Consider the following 21,935-nt stretch of genomic DNA (forward strand, 5'->3'; position numbering starts at 1 on the left):
GGTCATGATCTCTAAGTTTACCAGTTCAATCCTCATGTCAGGGTCTGTGCTGACAGCTCAGAACATGGAGGCTGCTTTGGATTCTCTCTCTGTGCCCTTTCCCTGCTCATGCTATCTCTCTCTCTCAAAAATAAATTAAAAAAAAAATTTTTTTTTTAATTTTATACTAGGCCTTTCCCCTCTTAAATGCTTGGAGAAAATGTACATAAAATTAGCATGTGGTCCTGGAGTAGATTTTACTCTAGGATGGAGTAAAAAAAAATTGGGGTGGGGGGTGGTTGGGAGGAAAGACCAAGAAATTGAATTAGAAATAAGAGCTTTCCTCAATAGGTCAGTTTTCCAATTCTCACTCTTTAAATGATACATAAAGATATTTCTAATGTTTCTTGATTTTTTTCTTTTGTTTCTGTAATTATGTGTTATTCACTCCTGTTATCAGTATGAAATTAAGGCAAAAACCATGACTCTAATCCCAAATCAAAATGACCTATAAATAACTCTTCCCGTACCTGCAATCAGGCTGCTTCCTTCACATTTTTCCAGGTTTGGGGGTGCCCAGCTGGATAGCCTGCTTCTGGATTCTTCAAACCCCGCTCGACTTCCTACCACATCCCAGTAATCACAGAAGAATCAAGGGTCCTGTCTTTAATTAGTTGGCCGTATTAGTCTCCTGACTATTGCCAATGGGAGTAATCAGTAATCACTACTAACACTCCCAATGGGAGTAATCAGCTAATGAGTAATCATCATCAGTAATCAGTAATCATCAATCAGCTCACATGCTTCATTGATTCATTGATTGCTTCTTGATCACATTGTCTAGAAAACTAATAATGAGGTTTATTTTTTCTTTCAAATGAATGCAATCTCCCTTTTCTTTATCCTTTGGAATATAGACATAATGATAAATATGAAATTACATACAGTGAAATAACTTATTTTTTAATTCAAAACTAATGAAACATCAATCCCTGTTAGAAAATGTAACTGTTATTTTGATAAATCTTATAAATCTTTTGAGATAAAGAAAACTTATTTTGAAAGGCCACTGTTAGAAGTGGATGCTGTCATTTTTGCTATTTTTTAAAAGATTCACCCACTCTACTAATTTCTTTTTGAAGGCAGTAGTAAACCATATCAGAGAAGAATGCTTTTGGAAGCATCTCCCTTTGTTGTATGGCTGCTTTAAAGCATATTTGTACTTGCAGGATAGTATATTCTCTTAAATAAGCCCCCGATTTTCTGTGAATATTTCCCCCCCCCCATGGCGATGCAAACCGGTGCCTTCTTTGAGTGAAGTGAAATCGTGAGTTTACATAGTTGTGTTACGTAGTTGCGTTAGGTTGACCCTGAATAGTAGAGCCCATTCAAGACCATGGTATTTGGAAGTTTTTAAATCCTAAAAATGTGTCCCATAAATGGTATGATTTAATTATACTCCAGATGTTTCATCTAAAATACATTTTCTGTCTTTTCCTTTTCACTCTTGTCCTCCCTTTTAATGATCCATCGGCCTACAGTGTCTTTACATCCAAAATGCAAAGCAGACAAGTGGGCATCTCAGGGAAGAACATGACCAAAAGCACCAGCATCAGCGGAGACATGTGCTCGCTGGAGAAGAACGACGGCAGCCAGTCTGACACCGCAGTGGGTGCTCTGGGCACCGGCGGCAAAAAGCGGCGCTCTAGCATTGGGGCCAAAATGGTAGCTATTGTTGGCCTCTCCAGGAAGAGTCGCAGTGCTTCTCAGCTCAGCCAAACGGGTAGGCATTTTTATGTTACTTTTGACTTCATGTTTGAGCTGTAATTAAAATACGTATTCTCTTCTCTTGCTCATTTCATCGCAGTAATTAATGGAAGATGACATGTTCCAGAGAGATGGGGCCATTTTAAGCTAGTTGACCTTTCTGCACATGAAACACTAACTTTGTTTTTCAGTGACCAATGAACCTGCTTTGAAGTGAACCTTGGCCCCCGTTCTCGAGATGCGTGTACAGTCTTTGCTCCTCAGGGAGGAGTTAAGCTGTGGTGGCGGGATTGCCTGTTGCTGATGCTTCGTAAAGATGATCTGATCTGTGAGATATTTGCTTTCTTTAGGTTCCTCAAGAGGGAACCAGCCAAATTAATTTCCATTCCCAGCAAGTTACCGTCATGAAGATGACACCTCCTATGTTGTGTGAATAATGTAGTTCTTTTATTGCTGACAACCTAACTTCTTTTTCAGTTTGTAAGCAGCATTTACCAGTAGTATCAATTTTCTGACTGCAGTTTTTATTTTCCTGTTAAAACTTCAAGCAGCAATATTCTCCAGCAGCAGGGATGGAGGAATTTTCTGCTGATAGTGAAGATATTCAAAGCCTTGCTACTTTCAAATTCCGTTTCTAAATCACATCTGCAAAAATAAATTAGATACAGCACTCCTACTCCTACTCAGAAAAGCCACAGTTAGCAATTAAGAAATTTGTGAGTCAAAGCAACGTCTTTTCAAATGGTTGTTGATAATTAAACATTAAATCCCTGGTATCTTGGAAATAATAACATATCTTCCACTTAACAAACAAACAAACAAAAGCGTGTAATATGGTGTTTCTTTTACAGCAAATAAATTATAGGCAAATGGGTGAAATCTCATTTATGTTTGAATTACTAGGGTTCTAATACACAGAAATCAGGACAAAAATCTGCAACATAAAAGAATTTAAGGATACGTTAATTCCTGGACCCGGCTAACCTTAATTTTATATAACTGTAACAGGGATTCTGGAATCTGAGTCTTATATATATATATATATACTCTTATATTGAAATAGTTATTTGATGGTATTCCTGATATTGTGGTTGTAACTCACTATGTTTAATGTGACAATTGACATAGGAACTTTTCATTTGGTGCTTTAAAATGTTACATTTTAATATAGAAATAATAATTTATGCACATAGAGATCATACTTTAATTATTTTTAAGTTACTTATGTTTATACATAATTAGCTATGTTGTACTAAAATGATAGATGTTGGCCTTTTGACATTGAAATTGAATTTTTTTGTATTTCTCTAGTAGTTAGAACTTCATTGCATTTTTTCCTTAAAATCTACAAACATCTGTAAACCTAAAACTTGTCTAAAAATAAAGCCTAAAGCCTATCAGTGAAAAAATTAAGAACCTGTAAAACACACATTAATAAGATTATAAGAGTTAGAGATAATGTGGTATTAAACTAAATAATCATTTACACTTGTTCAAGGTTTCTTGATAAATATTGACCACTTACTATGAGCCAGGCACACAGAGAGCAAAGATGGTTTTTATCATTGTAAAAATAAATATCATTGTACCAGTGTGGATTTTCAGACAAGACTGCTTACTTACCTTCTAATGAGTAGAAAACTCAGCAAAATGGGACCTTTCTAAAAAATAGTGAAATTATTCTGGATGATATCATACCAATCATTGTAAATAATAATTTGCATTTATAAAGGTATACGGATCAGTACACATGGCACATGCTAGTTTGTGTGTTCCTTTGCCTGTTGATTGTAAACTCACCTGTAAAGTCAGCATTTCTAAAGATTACATATGACTTGCTAGGGATTATAACTTAGCAGAAAATACATAGAGATAATAAGAAGACTCAGATTCTATTGCTTACTCTGAGTTATATGTGATAATCAAATATGACCTCTTTAAAAACCTACCCGACATATCTGACTCGTAGAATGTTCCTCTGACAAAAGAAATTAACACCTCCTGTTCTAACAAGGTTTTTATAAGATTTTTTTTTTTTAGTTTATAAGAAAATGCTTTGAGAACTTAAAATCATTTTGTTGGTGTAAGACATCATAGCCAATTTGGCCTCATAGGGGAATCAAGGACTCTGTTTTAGACATGTTGATTTTGAGATGCCTGTTTAGACTTCTAAGCGCAGTTGTTATATGGTAAGTTGGCTATGAGTCTAGAGCCTAGTAGGTCAAGGCTGAGGATGTAATTTAGGAGTGATCAACAGGTAGTACTTAAAGCCATGGCACTAAATAAGATTACTGTAAAGTAACTTGTATCAAGAACAAAACTAAAGAGAGAGTTCTGTGATGTTCCAACATTGAGAAAGCAGAAGAGAATTCATCAAAGAAGACTTAAGAAAGAGAAGCCATTAAAAAAAGAGAGAGGGGGGCACCTGGGTGGCTCAATTGGTTAAACCTTCAACCTCAGCTCAGCTCATGATCTCACGGTTTGTGGGTTCAAGCCCCATGCCAGGCTCTGTGCTGACAGCACAGAGCCTGGAGCCTACTTTGGATTCTGTGTCTCCCTCTCTCTCTGCCCCTCCCCTACTCATGCTGTGTCTCTCTCTGCCTCTCAAAAATGAATAAACGTAAAAAAGAGAGAGAAAGAAAAGGAAAGGAAAGAATATGGTATCTTGGACACCAAATGAAGGAAACATTTTAGAAAGATTTATCAATGTGTCAGGTGCTTCTGACGGGTCAAGTAAGAAGAAGACTGAGAATTGACCATTGGATTTGGCAAGATGGGGAATTTGGTAAACCTTGACAAGCCTTGCAGTGGTGGACAAAGCCTTTTGGAGCAGGTTTAAAAAAATGGGAGTTGAGGTAGTGTCAGTAAGAATAATACCAAGAATAAAAATAAAAATATCTAATACTTACTGAACACTTTTATGTGCCGGGACTACTCTAAGCACTTTACATGTAAATCATTTAAACCTCACAATAATGTAATGAAGCAGGAATTAATTACTACTCTCCTCATTTTACGATTTTTTGAGAAAACCAAAATGAGCAGAGGGGAATAACTTCCCCAATTTTACCTAAGCTGAAAGGGTAGAAGTTGGAATTTGAATCCAGACAGTATGGATCTGGAGATTTCATTTTTACTCTATCGTAGTCTAGACCAGCATTGTCCAATACAACTTTTGCAATGTGGGCAATGTTCTGTATCTCTTCTATCCAATATGATATGTAGCACCAGCCACACGTGACGAGCTTTTGAAATGTGGCTACTGTGATTGAGTAACTGAATTTTTTATTTTTTTTCACTTTTAATTTAATTAAATTTAAATAGGCACATATGACTAGTGACTACTGAGTTGAAAGTTTCAGATAGTAACAGCTCTTTCCAGGACTGTTGATTAAAAAAAAAAAATGGAAATATAGAAACAGGACCATAGCTTGGGAGCATTGAAGTCAGAAAAGAGTTTTGTTATTTTAGTGACAGGATACTTGTGGGAACAACTTAATAGTTGAAAGAGTTTTGGATTCAGAGCTTAAGTGGAAATCGGCGTTGTGGTCTGTGGTCACTCAAGAAATTATGCTCTTTAATTTTCATCTTGTAATAATTTCTAAGGTTACATGGGATTTTACATTTACTCTAATTATAACACTCAATAACTGTAATCATTTATTTATTTGCCTATCTCCTGGCTAGACTGTTTTTTCTTATGTATCTTTCTCAGTGTCTGGTATAGTTTCAAATATAGTGATCTTCAGTGAAAAGCTCATGTACTCCTTGGGGTGCATGATTAAGTTCTCTGGGGAAATGGAAAGAAAACGATAGAACTTCTTTTCATTTTTTAACTTAAAAGACAAGAAATTAAGCATTGCTAATATTTAGTACATACTTCACCCTTGTGTTCATGGTTGGTCTGGATGTGTCAGATGGTCAGTGTTGCATGCCTTTCTGCAAGTGTTAGTTTTGTTAACCATCAGAAAATGGGCAAGTGGCTTAAAAAGATTACTGCAAAGAAACTGTGGATTAAATGTAGTAGCTATTGCAATTGTGCAAAAAAGGTAGACCTGAAACTTTTATTCCTACTCAAGCTCTTCATCAGCCATTGATGAAGTACAGTGACACTCTTAAGATTTGACAAGAAGCTCACTGAAAAATTCTAAGTTCTTGGGGGAGGCGCCTAGGAGGCTCAGCCACTTGAGCCTCCAACTTCCGCTCAGGTCAGGACCTCATGGTTCATGGGTTCGAGCCCCATGTCTGGCTCTGTGCTGACAGCTCAGAGCCTGGAGTCTGCTTTGGATTCTGTGTCTCCCTCTCTCTCTATGCCCCTCCCCTGCTTGCGTTCTCTCTCTCTCTCTCTCTCTCTCTCTCTCTCTCTCATAAATAAACATTGAAAAAATTTTCAAAAAAATAAATTCTAAGTTATTGAGAAGATTAATAAAAGATAGATTTACATCGACTATTATTAATGATGAACCCCTTACCCTGTGTTTATACTTTATATGGTCTATGGTATGTCTTTGTGAAGTTTCTTTTTCAATTATGACATCATTCAAAACAAGTATGAGAAAACCAAATTTGGAAGTAGACCTTCAAATTACTCTACTTATTGCTAACATAATGCCAGCTGCTATACTATATAAACTATATATATACTATATAAACCGTGATATATATAAAACCTAATTCAAAAGGACTTTATTTATTGGGCAAAAATATCAGTTCACTGCAGTTATTCCCAGTGGGCCAGTGGCCTTTCTGTGATCATTCAGGGTTTGAGACTGTTTCATCTTGAGGCTTTACCCTCTTCTAAGAACTTGGAAATACTCTCTATACGGCCAGCACATGCAACTTTTTATGCGAAAGAATTAGAATAGGAAATTCACGTCTGTTTGTATTTCATTGGCTACTGCTCAGTCACAAGGCTGAGTCTGGGAAACAAAAGGTTGGGAAATGTAGTTTAGGCAGTGCTCAGGAACAAGAAGAAGAAAGTTTGGTGAACACACCAACAGTTTTGAAAATTATAATGCCTATCACTGGAAACATTTTTCCTGAAAACATAAAGTCTTACTTTATCATTAGAAATAATGATTTACAAATATTTGTTGCATTTTGTTCTTTTAAATAATGTGTGTTTTATGTATTATACAACTATTTTAGAACATGTGTACCGTTGATAAAGAGTTTTTTTAGGGAAACGGAGATGATATTTTAAAAGGTTTAAAACAACTGGTCTAATATATGTAATTCAAAAAGACCTAACACCACTATTCTAGTATGTTAAAGTTCTAAGTGAATGTTTGCTGAATCCATAGGTCTGTTAACAGAACTTGTACTAATGAAGAATAATAGAGATGTTAAATAGCAGTATTGCCTTTTCGTGTTATTAGAAATCTCAAACTAACACTATAGGATATAACATGTTAAGGAGTTTAACACCAAATTTAGGCATATTCCTCACTTTTGAAATTATAATGTTTTAGGGGCACCTGGGTGGCTCAGTGGGTTAAGCATCCAACTCCTGATGTCCACTCAGGTCATGATCTCACAGTTAGTGACATTGAGCCCTGCATCTGGCCCTGGGCTGATAGCATGGAGTCCACTTGGGGTTCCCCCCTCCCTCTCTGCCCCTCCTCCGCTCACACTCTCTCTTTCTTTCAATATAAAATAAACATTAAAAAAATTATAATGTTTTAGCATTTATAATACTACCAGCCCTTATAATTAAAAGTATTGATAATCATGCCGCTATTTATTCTTTGGTACTGAGTTCAAGTGGCTTAACTATAACAGATGAGGTAAAATATTTCATGTAAGTGAAAGCTATTATAAACATATTATGAATTGTGTTAAAGTACTTCTGTAGCAAGCTGGGGTAAACAAGTAGCTAAGAAAGATACCAGTTTTATTGTTAATAGAAATTAATTTAGCGTTTCTTAGATTTGGATTGAATTTCCCATCATTTGTTCTAAAAAGAAAACCCTTATTTTTATTTTCTTAATTGTGGTAAAATACGCATAGCGTAAAATTTATTACCTTAACCATTTTCAAATGCACAGTGCGGTGACAGTAAGTACCTTCCCATTATTGCGCAACCATCTCCAGAATGCTTTTCATCTTGCAGAGTGAAACTCTGCACCCATTAGAAACTCCCCTTTTGCCCTTTCCTCTAGCTTCTGGTAATGACCATCCCATATTCTGTGTCTGAATTTGACTACTCTGGGTACCTTATATAATAAGCAGACTCGCACAATATTTGTCCCTTTGTGACCTAGTTATTTCACGTACCATAATGTTCTTAACATCCTTCCATGCTGTGAGCATGTGTCAGAATTTCTTTCCTTTTTAAGGCTGAATAATATTTCATGGTACCTATATACCACATTTTGTTTATCTGTTCCCCTGTAAATGGACATTTGGGTTGTTTTCACCCTTTAGCAATTGTGAATTATACTGCTATGAAGAACACGGGTGTAAAAATACCTCTTCAAGATCCTGCTTTCAATTCTTTGGGGCACATACCCACAGTGGAATTGCTGGATCATATGGTAGTTCTATTTTTAATGTTTTCAGGAACCGCCATTCTGTTTTCCAAGCAGCTGCACCATTTGACATTCCTGCCAACAGGGCACAGAGTTGTGGTTTCTCTCCTTCCTTGCCAACACTTGTTATTTTTTGATAACAGCCATCCTGATGGGTCTGAGGTGGCATCTCATTATAGTTTGGATTTGCATTTCCCTGATGATTAGTGATGTTAAGCATCTTTTCATGTGCTTATTGGCTATTTGGATATCTTTGGAGAAATGTCCATTCAAGTCTTGCCCATTTCCTTAAAAAAAAAAAAAACAAACCTTTTTATAATAGAAAAATGTAAGCCTGTTTTTCGGATTCTAAAGGATTATCTCTGTGTTAATAACAATACTTATTTGTTTGTTTGCTTATTTATTTATTTATTTTGAGAGAGACAACGTGTGAGCGGCAGGGGGCAGAGAGAGAGACAGGGAGAATTCCAAGCAGGCTCCACATTCAGTGCAGAGCCTGATGAGGGGCTCACTACCATGAGATCATGACCTGAGCCGAAATCAACAATCGGATACTTAACTGGCTGAGCCACCCAGGCGCCCCAATCATTCATAGCTTTTAAAACTTCAGTGTAGCAGGGGCTCCTAGGTGGCTCAGTCAGGTAAGGGTTCAACTCTTGATTTCGGCTCAGGCAATGATCTCACAGTTTGTGAGTTTGAGCCCTGAATTGGGCTCTGCACTGCCAATGCAAAGCCTACTTGGGATTCTGTCTCCCTGCCTCACTGTTTGCCCCTCCACCCCCTCTCAAAGTAAATAAACTTTAAAACAAGCTATAAATGATCACATAAATATATGTCACATATTTCTGAACATCTCACATTCTAGTGTTTTATTATTATCTATAGAAAAAATAAATAGAGCTCTTGAAAGCTATTGTTAAGGACCTATCTATTTAGGAACTATCCATTTACATCTACAATTGCAAATTATCTTGCATTATCCCTTCCCAAACCTAAAGATTACACTCATAGTCGAATTGTTAAAAATTTACTAACGAATTCTTATAGCATTATAATCATTTCCCTAAAGTACAAACATTACCATACATTTATTCATCTCACCAAGCAAACATTTTTTTATCAACTACCCTATTTGCAAGGGAGGCATTTTGGTAGGTGCCAAGGAAGACGTAACTTGGCACATAGTCCTTACTCTTTTACAGCTTTTCTACTGAAGGATCTTAAAATCTCCCAGAAGAAATGAGTTGTAGGCTTGAGTAAATATAAAACAAAGTAGAACATGATGAGGACAAGCAAGAGGAACAGAGACTATCCTATAAGGAACTGTAGTGGAGTGGAGAAAGCAGATTGGCGAGTTTTCGAGTTCACATCTCCCGGCTCTGCTGCATGGACAAGTCAACCAACCTCTCTAAACTTCCGTTTCCTCAGCTTTAAAAATAATGGACTCTATCTCCCCACCTCTTGAGGTTGTTATGAGCCCTTCTGAAAGCACTTAAAGCAGTGTCCAATACCGTTAATATAATTATTAATATTGGTTCAGGTGTTAGTGCTCATAATATGTCATCGTTAGTGTGGCAGTGGAAATGATCACTCCCAACACTGATGCCAAGCTAGCAGTTGATCTAAGTCTTAAACTGTGGATAATGTTTAAACTGTGAGGATGCTGAGAACAGGGATGGACATTTCACACACGGGCAGTAGCAGACCCAGAGATACGGAAATGCTGTCTATATGAGAGTATTTGACACATGGTGGGAGATGAGCCTGGCAATGGAGGTTGGAGCCAGATAAGAAATAACTTAATGTCTGGGGTGCCTGGGTGGCTCAGTCAGTTGAGCATCCAGCTCACCTTTGGCTTAGGTCACGATCTCACAGTTCATGAGATCGGCTCTACGCTGATGTCATTGGCCTGCTTGGGATTCTCTCTCTGCCACTCCCCTGCTCGCTCTCTCTCTCTCTCTCTCTCTCTCAATAAATAAACATTACAAACAACAACAGCAAAATGAAAGAACTTAAAGTCAGGCTGGCGAGTTCAAGCCATAGAGTTGGCAGTAGGGAGCCTTTGCAGGATTTGAAATATGGTCATGACAGTCAGAGTTGGAAAGATTTTGTCAGTAAGAAAGTCTAGAGATCAAGAATAGGAGACAAATTTCATAAGACAATTAGTTTAGAGCAGAGATGAGGGCCTGATCAATGGTGTATCAAGTTTTCTATTGCTGCCATAACAAATTACCACAAATTTAGCAACTTAGTGCAGATTTACCGTTCTATCAGAAATATGAGTGAGCTCGGCTGGTTTCTCTGCTCTGTGTCTCACAAGATGGCAAGCAGAGTGTCATCAGGTTGGGCTTTTATCTAAAAGCTGAAAGGAAGACTCCATTTCCAAGTTCATTCGGGTTGTTGGCAGAATTCTATGCCTTGCCTGCCTAGGACCGACATCCCTTCTTTTACGGTGACCCCTGTCATCTTCAAGCTAACAATGGCATGTTGAATTTTTCTTGTGCTTCTGATCTGAGTACCCATTCTGCTGCATTTCTTTGTCCAGCTAGAGAAAATGCTCCACTTTTAAGGGCTTATATAATTAGATTGGGCCAACTTAGATGATTCAGGATAATATCCCTGTTTTAAGGTCCTTAACCTTAATTACATCTGCAAATTCCTTTATACCACATAACATATTTTGAGATTCCAGAAAATAGTGCATGGACATCTTTGGGGACCATTGTGCCTACTACAAATGATAATTGTGGAAAGATATTGAAAGGTGGAGGGATTCGAGAAATATTATAGATTTGTTTTATAAAAATTATTATTTACATCCTACTATTTGCTTCCTGGGAGTAAAGCAAAATAGAAATAAATGTTAATCTTCAGTTTACACTATCTGACCGAACAACACATACCAGTTGTTAAGCATATAATATTTTTTAAATATAAAATTCAGAAAATAATTTACCAGTTTTAAAGACATCATTAACAGTAGCATGAATTTGTTCATTTTAATATTCACAACTTTAGATGTATGCGTTATCATTCCCATTTTACATATCAGAAAACTGAGACTCAGCAGTTCCATGATGGACAGATCCACTCCAAAGCTGGTACTCTATGTGATCCCACTGTTGCTTAAGGAATGTTTCAAAGTTTTGTTGTTGTTGTTTTAATGTGTATTTATTCTTGAGAGAGAGACAGAGCATGAGCAGGGGAGGGGCAGAGAGAGAGGGAGACACAGAATCCGAAGCAGGCTCCAGGCTCTGAGCTGTCAGCACAGAGCCCGTCGTGGGGCTCGAACCCACAAGCCATGAGATCATGACCTGAGCCGAAGTCAGACGCTCAACCGACTGAGCCACTCAGGTGCCCCTAAAGTATGTTTTTATAGGGACACCTGGGTGGCTCAGTTGGTTGAGCGTCCAGCTTTGGCTCAGGTCATGATCTCATCATTTGTGAGTTCGAGCCCCACGTCGGGCTCTGTGCTGACAGCTCAGAGCCTGGACCCTGCTTCGGATTCTGTGTCTCCCTCTGTCTGTGCCCCTCCCCTACTCACACTCTGTCTCTCCAGTAAATAAATAAATATTAAAAAATATTTTTTAAGTATGATTTTATAATTAGTTCTTTTCATATCATTGAGAGGAAGGAAACATTTCTCTTCAAAATAAAAACTTCGCAGGACACTACTTTTAATTTATTATAGGTTTTATTTAACTTAATTGGACATAATCTTAAAATCTGAATAGCCAAAGGCATTATACAGGCTAGTAATCAGCAAAGGCCTTGTAACTGTAAATAACTAAACCATAAAGGGTTTAATTGTAAGCTGAAAAGTACATACTAAGGAAAAGAAGTCTTTTTATTTCATTAAAAGTAAGTGTTTTAAGGTTTTTGAGCATGAGAGTATAAACAGAAATGCAATTTTCAGGTAAAGGCCATTTTTTTTGTAATTTTTTTTACACTTATTTATTATTGAAAGAGAGAGACAGAGCATGAGCAGGGGAGGGGTAGAGAGAGAAGGATACAGGGAATTCTAAGCAGGCTCCAGGCTCTGAGCTGTCAGCACAGAGCCCGATGCAGGGCTTGAACCCACAAACCATGAGATCATGACCTGAGCCAAAGCTGGACGCTCAACCGACTGAGCCACCCAGGCGCCCCTGGTAAAGGCCATTTTTAAATGAAATTCCCATATACTCTGCATAGGTATATGAAGCTACTAGAAGTTTTTGTTTGGTTGGTTCGTTGATTTTTTTATTCAAGTGACTCTCATTCCTTTTATCTACTAGGAAAATTTCCAAAGAGACAGTTGCAGTTATTTCTTGCAATTTCCTAAAGCCCTAGGTAAGCAGTGTAAAATTCTACTAGGAGTAATGTTAGTTCATTTTTCGAACATAAAGAGAAACATAGGAATGTTAGCTCATCCTCCCCTTGGGCTTTGAAAGCTATTTTGTACTGCAGACTTCGTGGAATGAAACACACTATGGTAGAAACTAGCTTCCCTCTCTGATGCCGCTCTAGATGGACACATCCTTTTTATTGTAAGATTTTTTTTTTTAACTGACGCCCTCACTCACTGCCTTAGAACATGTTAACATTATATTGTTACTCAGTAAATATTTATTGAATTTCTACTCCGTGACAAGACACCATGGTATGTCATAAACAGGATCCTCTCTGTATGGTATTTATGTTCCAGTGGGAGAGACAGCCCTTAACAAATAAAGTAATAATAGTCAAAATGTCAAAGCTTGCCTTAATGGAAGTACCAAGTGGCATGAAAATATATCATAGCAGATAACTAACCTAGTCTGGCTCATCTTTCTGTCCGTCCTGGCTCTTGACAAATACTTTGCACATAGTAGAATTTCAACAAGTCCCGTTGGATGGTATAAAATGTCACACTGCCCTTCTGTCTTTGTTTTTGGGTTTGGCAATCTCTGCGTTGGTGAATATCGTCTACCCATCTGCCAGGGGGGTCAGTGTGGTTGTGTGCTTTCTGTTAAAAAACAATTGAAAGTCAAATGACCTTGGAAAAGACATTTAGAAACTTTATAGGTTCTGAATTTGTATACTGTGCGTACCATGAGGTAGAGAAACAATGGGTGCTAGTTTAACTTAGAAGTATGCCTGAAGTTGAAATAGTAGGAAAATGGATCTAGTGTGTTCTAAGGCATTAAAGTTCTGCATTGACAGAAGAATGAAGAATGTAATTTCTGTAGCTTTTAGTCCAAAGAGTGGTTTTGTGTTTTATATGAGGATTCATTGCTTTTTAACTTGAGGCTTCGTAATCGCCTAGAAAATGAGAGAGGGACAAGAGCTAATGGAGAAGTACCAGATGAGGTGGTACACACTCCGATAAGGAAGTTGACGGTAAGGGAGCATGTAATGCAGAAATAGAAAGGTGTAAGGACACAGAAATAATCCCAGAAAACCAAGAAAACCCCCAGGGGGCTGTGCCCTTAACTGAGGCATTTCTACAACACCTCTCAACCAAAACCTTACTTCCAAAGGAAATATAGTGGCCAGGAGTAGGAAGCCAGTGCCCACTACCTCTTAGCAGACCCCTTCCAGTCCTGTTGACATTTGAGGTATCTCAATTGCTTGTCCCCTTTTGTTTTCGTCCTTCTTCTGCCAGCAGTCATTTTATCCTGGAATTAGAGATATCTGTGTCAAAGGGAAGCAGGATGAACCAAAGGTTTCTGACTTGCTATCAGCCAGACTGAGTTGTTTTTTTTTTTTCATTTATACAGTCGGTTGTGAAATTATCTTAATGGAAAGGACAGTCAGATAGAGTTCTATTTCACTATGTTAAAATAGATTTAAAAAAAATAGACTAAGAATCTGTTCATTTGACTTATTTCATTTGGAAAATTACCCACCCCACCCCCCGAAAGGAGGACAGTAAAAATACTTCTACACAAATGAGAATGCATGTGTTTTGAAAACAAAATAGTAGATGAAATTAACAATAAGAAAGATGGCGTATCAGGGGCGCTCAGTGGCTCAGTCTGACTTTGGATTTCAGCTCGGGTCATGAACTCACAGTTCGTGAGATCAAGCCCACGTGGCTTGGGATTGTCTCTCTCTCCTCCTCTGTTTCTCCCCTCCCCCACTCATGCTCTTTCTCTCTCTCAAAATGAACTTAAAAAAAAAAAGGTTAAAAAAAAGAAAGACGGCATACCATATAACTAAATACATACTATGTTTGTAGTCCATTTCTTATTTCTAACCAAAATGGAAAACTGAAATTTTTTCCTTCCTCAACGAAGTATAATACGTCTGCCTTCCCAGTTATGCAGCACAATGCACAATTTTAAAGCTATACATATAGGGTCTTCTTTTTAATTGTGTTCTACAGTTTAATCCCACTTATAGTCAAATCTTTTTCGTTTTATATTTTATGCTGATGAAGACCAAGTGGTTCACATGAATATTCTTTATATATTCAAATAATTTTTCATATATTTAAAGCGAATTGGCATTATTTTCTGAATTCTACAATCTCAGCTTCAATAGAATTACCTTACAAATTTTGCATACTAGATTATTCCTCTTTTTTTTTTTTTTAAATTACTTAGAGAGAGACAGCATGAGTAAGGGAGGGGAAGAGAGAGAGGGAGAGAGAGAGAATCCCAAGCAGCTCTACACTGTCAGTGTCAATATGGGGCTTGAACTCACGAACGGAACCGTGAGATCATGACCTGAGCTGAGTAGGTCATCAAGAGTAGGATGCTTAAGTGACTAAGCCACCCAGGTGCCCTGATTATTCCTCTTTTTAATCCCTTCAATCATACTCAGTATTTCCTGCATGTGTATTTTTTTTTCATTTATCTTAATGTGTAGAAACTTATACTGGAAAAATATATAAAGATGTCATATAAAGATACTTATTTTTTCTGACTTTTTCAGGGAATATTTGTGTATATCAGTAAAATCTTATGCCTCTTTGCTTCATTTTGGTATTTTATGTTTGTTTTTTAAAGTTTATTTACTTTGTGCATGTGTGCAAGGAGGGGAGGGGTGGGGGAGAGGATCTCAAGCAGGCTCCACACTGTCAGCACAGAGCCTGATGTGGGGCTCCATCTCACAAACCATGAGATCATGACTTGAGCCGAAATCAAGAGTCACACACACTTACCCCACTGAGCCACCCAGGCGCCCAAATCTTTGCTTCCTTTTGAATAAGAGAACTAGGTAAGGTCAGTTCGTTTTAATCTGCTTTATCTTCTTGGTCTTTTATGGTTGCTCATTTTTCTTTATGGGTTCTTGGTGTAATTTGCTTTTCTTAAACTAGTACCCATTGAGTTTTAATCTATTTCCAATGCAACATTTTAATATACTAAGGTCAGTTAAAAGTCCATTGTGTTTAAATACTGCTTAAAATTGTAAATAGATTATCAGACTAGCCCTGAGCACTTTTTAAAAAGCTGAATTTAAAATACTCAGTCAATATGATTCACTGTACTTCTAATAAAGAAAAGGTGCTTTGCAGGTACTATGGACTGTTGATAAATTATACAAATCATACACCCATTCTCAAAAAGCTTAAGAACTATTGGGGCAGATATGTTAGCACATCAGTGGCACACAATGCTGTGAGATTTCCAAAAGGTCCTTCTGATTGGAATGAGATTTTGAATGGCCTCCTAGGAGATTTGTGATTCATGCCAGCATTTAAAGACTTAGCAACATTTCAGTGAAATGAAAGAAGCATTCATGTCAAGCATAGGAAACTTTAGTAGTACAGGGTGAGTTCAGGAAAACAAAGTATGAGTCCAAGAAAGACCTGTGATATCATCTGACTAAAGAATTGGTTTCCAAACTTTTTCTAGGCCATTTGGAATCCTTTTAATATTTGGAAGAGTCAGACGATGATATAATCCGTAAGTGCATTCAGAGGGGAGTACGGGACTCTGAGGGAACTAAGCTGTGTCCGTGTGCCGGAAGCATAGAGAAGAACAGATAGACTTGAGACATAAAGCTAGAGAGTTAGGCTGAGGACAGATCATGGAATATCTCAAAAGTTATGTTCCGTAAATTGGAGTTTATCCTAAGATTATTGACAGTCACGCCAAAGGGAGAAAGACTAGAGGCAGGGAGACTAGAGGCAGTCTGGACTACCAGGTAGTAATGGGAAGGGAGGGCTGAAGAGGGATCAGATGGGGAGAAGCAGCAGGACTAGATAAGACTAGATAAGAGAGGAAAGGGAGAGAGGGCTCCAAGTTAATTTCTGAAAGCCTGTCTTGAGCAACGGGGTAGGCAAGTGTTTTGCTATTTACTGAGTCAGGGGAACCAGCTGAGATTCATGGGGCTACTTTGATGAATACAAATATCTATTATTACTTACCGTGTGCCAGGCACAGTCACAAATGCTTCATATGCTTTATCTTCAGTGCGTTGTCTAATTTAATTCTTAATACGTATTAGCTTTTAAGATGTGAAGAAGGACAGATCATCAGGACTTAAGGAGGACATAAATAGTAGAAATTGGAGGCACCAGCCATAGAGAAGCAAAGGGGAGAAAATTCTAATTCAGGAGCTGGAGAACTATGAACCACAGACCAAATGTAGCCTGCTGCTATTTTTTTTTTTTATAAATACGTTTTTTTAATTTGATAAAGTTTTATTGGAGCACAACCACATTTATTTATGTTTTGTCTATGGTTACTTTTGTGCTGCAGTAGCTCAGCTGGGTGGTTGCCAGAGAAAACCTTATGACCCACAAAGCCTAATCTATTCACCATCTGGCCCTTTACAGACAAAGTTTGCCAAGCCCTATTCTAGTTTGATTCTGGTGGGGATCCAAACATGATTTTAGCCTCCAAGATGAGAAAAATATTTTCATTTGAACATAAAGGGAGGGAAGTAATAGAAGATAGAAGAGAGGAAATGACTAAGTGTGAAAACAGACATCCAAATATTTTATTGGATAATTTGTAAATCTCAAAATATTAAATGTCACTTAGTTCAGCCAGCCTTTTACCTAATACTTAATTTTCAGTTCTTTCTAAGCTCCTAAAGGAGTTCTCTACTCTAGCTAAACTGATCTCATCAAAATTATCTAGTCAAGAGGCTTTTGCTCTAGTGTCGTGAGAGACTGGGTGGGGATTTCTACCAAAATAGCCTTGAAATTTTATCACCGCCCATATATTTACCATCTAGCGCACGTGTGGTGCTCTGTATAAAATTACCACCCCTGCTTTGAGTTCACTAAACAATACTTCTTGTCACTTCTGGTTTTCTTGTTTTATTTTATTTTATTTTTGATTAATATAACATAAGCATTTAAGATTGCAAAACAGGGGCGCCTGGGTGGCTCAGTCGGTTAAGCGTCCGACTTCGGCTCAGGTCATGATCTCACAGTCTGTGAGTTCGAGCCCCGCGTCGGGCTCTGTGCTGACAGCTCAGAGCCTGGAGCCTGTTTCAGTCTGTGTCTCCCTCTCTCTCTGACCCTCCCCTGTTCATGCTCTGTCTCTCCCTGTCTCAAAAATAAATAAAATGTTAAAAAAAAAAAATTTTTTTTAAAAAGATTGCAAAACAAGTATAAGTAACCAATTTAATATTTATGTGTTAAAAGAAAAATTCTTGGAGTCAGTGTTCATTATCATTTCTCCATTTTATCCAGAATGCTATTGGAAGGACCTTGTTTCTTACCCTTTAACCAGGGTTTTGGATGTCTTTGCGCAATTTTGGCAATCTTTGAGAAAAATGACATAGTCATGGTGGTTAGGCCATGCTTCTTCCATATATGTACAGTTGGAATGTCCTGTTCTTTGTGGATAATTTTAGATTAATGTTGACTACTACAGTTTATTTAAATGAATATCAGGTGATGTTAATGAAGTGATATTCAAGGTTTTTTTATTATGAATTCAGTCACAAGAGTTTCGATGATGTTATGGAATGAAACTCTGTTTTAGATAGAACAAAGAAAAAAGTACAAACTATTGCTTTCTTAAAATCTTTACTACCATAACTTTTCTGATTTTTTAAATTGAATCTGGTTCTAGGACTTAGAGTCTCATGGTCTAGAGACAATGGAATCAGGTAATGTCAAAAGAATATTTTGTATACCTGAATCTAATATAACACTATATGGTAACTATATTGAGATTAAAAATAAAAACTGAGAAAAAAGAATATTTTAACCATGACTAAAAAAGTTTGGAATAAAGGGACTGAATAAGTCAAACTTGAACAAGGCTCTTGGGCTAGGTTTCCTGGAATCTTTTTGTGGGGATGAAGGTTAAATGGCAAGTTGAGAGTTTCTGGGGGTTACAAAGGCACATAGGGCTAAAAATTATTTTCTGGATGTCTTTTTATTTACTGTCGTATTCATTGTGGAAAAAGTGCTTTTTTTCCTTTAGCTAAACAGATAGAGACAGGAGTCTCAACAGGAAAGTAATGGGCATTTCCGGGAGCACTAACTATGTTCTAATTTATTAACTCTCCAATCCCCATATTTGCTCTTTGAAGAAGGGATTATGGCCCCTACTTTTCATTTCTTTTATGAAGAAACTCAAAGAAGCAATAGAAAGAAGGGTGACGGGGGTAGGAGGGAAGGAGAGAACACAATAAATGCTTTGAGCAAGTCCTACTAAAATCGTGAAGCAGGTGAATTGACTCCAGTAGTCTCCACTTTCTGTGCCCTTCCTTTCTATAGCTGATCCTTCCTGAGTATTTTCAGATTCTTTCACCCTTTTCTGTTCTCAGGAAATAATTACCTCTCTCTTATTAAGATATAGAATAGGGGCGCCCGGGTGGCTCAGTCGGTTAAGCGTCCGACTTCAGCTCAGGTCACGATCTCGCGGTCCGTGAGTTCGAGCCCCGCGTCGGGCTCTGGGCTGATGGCTCAGAGCCTGGAGCCTGCTTCCGATTCTGTGTCTCCCTCTCTCTCTGCCCCTCCCCCGTTCATGCTCTGTCTCTCTCTATCTCAAAAATAAATAACACGTTAAAAAAAAAAAAAGATATAGAATAGTTGGAAGTATTTAAATACCTTCTATAAGTATTTCTATTTTCAGAATTGGAAAGCCTTAGGCTCCAGTAATGAGGCTGTAAAGGTGGAATTTCAGGCATCAGTTAAGTACAGAGTAAAGTTGGGAGAGGCAAAAGGTCTTCTATCTCCAGAATCATCCCCATAATGATTCTAGAATCTTCTTTCCATACCCAAGTGTACTGTTGAAGGGCTACCATTTTCTACCATAATCACAAAAATGTGTTGTTTGCTAAAATACCATTGTTTTAGCATAATGACTTTTTGGTAACTTTTTTTAAAGTTTATTTACTTTGAGAGAGAGAGTGTGTGTGTGTGTGTGCAGGCAGAGAAGGAGCAGAGAGAGAAAGAGAAAATCCCAAGCAGGTTCCACGCTGTCAGTGTGGAGCCCAACATAGGGCTCACACTCACAAACCATGAGATTATGACCTAAGCCAAAAGCAAGAGTCAGATGATTAACTGTGCCACCCAGACACTCTTTCTCAGTAACTTGTAAGTTGTGGTAACAAACACAGAGACTTCTCTGTGCACACTATTGGAAATTGAATCCTTCCAAAACAGATTAAAACCTATTTTTCATGAAAGATAGATTTTGAATAGCAGAAATACCGGGAGAAAGAACAAGTAGAGAAAAGGGCACCATCATTAGTCATACAAAGCTCTCACCCCAAGGAGAAGTTCTTACTGTAAAGATTGAAGAAATAGCCACATCTGAAGCATCACTGAGCAGACCCAGTAATCTCTAAAGATCTGTGGCATGATTTCTAAAGGTACCCAGTCACTGATGGATGCTCTCTTCTTTCACTCTTGTTTCCCTCCAAGAGCAAAAGAATTGAGCCAAGCTGCATGCTCCTCTTTGTTCCAGAGCAGGCATAAAATCCGAAACTGTGTTCCAAAACCAGTCCAGCTTCTCAGGGTGGTAAATTTATTCTCTGTGTCATTTTGTGTCTCTTTCTCTGATACTTTTCTATCTATAGTTCCATCTGAGGCAGGGATTATAAGAACAATAGTTCTTGTCCCCATTGTTTCATATCTGTTAGTCTAACTTGCGTACATCTGTGCTACCTTGAATTGGCCCCTGGCAACATGTATCGCCTGACTTTTGGCTTCTTGGCTTGTACTGATTCATGGCCTTACCTATTATCTCCAGTTCTCCAAGTCTGGCCTGGCTTCCATTCCACACTCATCCAAAAAACTATAAAGTAATGGGTGGATTCCTTACCTGTTTCTCTTCGAGTTGTAGTAACATGCTGAATCAAGAACAATGGAGAAAATTTCTCTGATTGGAATATAACCTTGACCACCTAGCACCACCATGACTACCACCACCACCATCACCATTATTGCCAATGTGTTTCTGCGCACTAGTTCCGGTCTGGCTTTAGATCAGAGTGGGCGATGGTTCATTCTCAGGCTTTAATTCTGGTTCTTGAACTGTTGTTTTACTTATTCTCTCTTCCTTGCTGTGAAAGTATAGACACTGTTTTCATAGTATCAGCAATAGTATCTCTGTAGCTATAGAAGAGAAAAGCCTTTCCATAATGAAGAGGAGACAGGTAAACATTGCATAATCATTTCCTCTTTAAAGAAAAAAATTAAACAGGAGTAACTGAATGACCATCAGCTTACTTCCGCCAAGCTTTCTCGATATTTCTGTACTATATAGAAGTTATGTGTACCTTTCAAACTTATATCTGAAGAGGACAACCAACACATGGGTGTGCATTGCTCCTGTCTTATCATTAGTAATCTTTACAAATATTTACTTACTAAACACGGTATGGTTATTGACATATGTAAGAGATGTAACAAATTCAATGAGTGATTTATATTGAAATGTGGAAGGGCCACCTACTCATATGCATAGAATGGTTCTATAAGTGAAAGAACTGTTTATTTATTTATTTATTTATTTTGAGAGAGAGAAAGAGGGAGTGTGCACACACGTGAGTGGGGAGAGGGGCAGACAGAGAGGAGACAGAGAGAATCCCATGCCAGCTTCCCACTGTCATTCAATGTGCAGCCAGACCCGGGGCTCCAGTGAGACACTTAACTGACTGAGCCACCCAGGCGCCCCAGGAGATAATATTTTTTTAAAACTTGAATTACTGTTCTCACTTAATGGAATAAGGCAGGTATAAGGTCATTTCATGCATGTGAAACCAAAGCAGAAAGTGTTAAGTGACTTTCTTGAGGTCTCAGAGTAATATTAATAATGAAGCAAAGATAAAACCTAATTCGTTGTTTAATAATGTGATCATGCTGCCTTTGTACTGGGAAATTTTCTTTTTTTTTTTTAAACAATTTTCGAAGATTCTATTTTTAAGTAATCTCTACACCCAATGTGGGCTCCAGCTCACAGCCCCGAGATCAAGAGTCGCATGTTCTCCTGACTGAGCCAGCCAAGCACCTGGAAATTTTCTTTCTAATTTGATAGCCACATTCTATATATTAGCTGTTTTCATAGGGAATACATTAGGATGGAAAAGTTCTATGCCTTTTGTGTAATATCTTTACTTTTTACAGAACTAAGCTGACTCCTTGCTTAGTGAGATCTCACAAATATATTCTTAATAATTTCTAGCTTTTAGGGGCGCCTGGGTGGCGCAGTCGGTTAAGCGTCCGACTTCAGCCAGGTCACGATCTCGCGGTCCGTGAGTTCGAGCCCCGCGTCAGGC

At 37.9% G+C, this 21,935-nt stretch overlaps 1 protein-coding gene across 6 annotated transcripts in view; it reads left to right on the forward strand.

The window, feature by feature from the left end:
• RIMS2 (regulating synaptic membrane exocytosis 2) overlaps positions 1–21,935 on the forward strand; it is a 600,294-nt gene that overhangs the window by 509,851 nt on the left and 68,508 nt on the right. For all 6 annotated transcript variants that reach the window (XM_042923146.1, XM_042923145.1, XM_042923139.1 and 3 more), the window contains one exon: positions 1,521–1,762. In XM_042923146.1, the coding sequence (XP_042779080.1) occupies positions 1,521–1,762 (242 nt within the window). The remainder of the gene's footprint in view (positions 1–1,520; positions 1,763–21,935) is intronic.

This window comes from Panthera leo, chromosome F2 (genome assembly GCF_018350215.1).
Source record: "Panthera leo isolate Ple1 chromosome F2, P.leo_Ple1_pat1.1, whole genome shotgun sequence".
NCBI lineage: Eukaryota > Metazoa > Chordata > Mammalia > Carnivora > Felidae > Panthera > Panthera leo.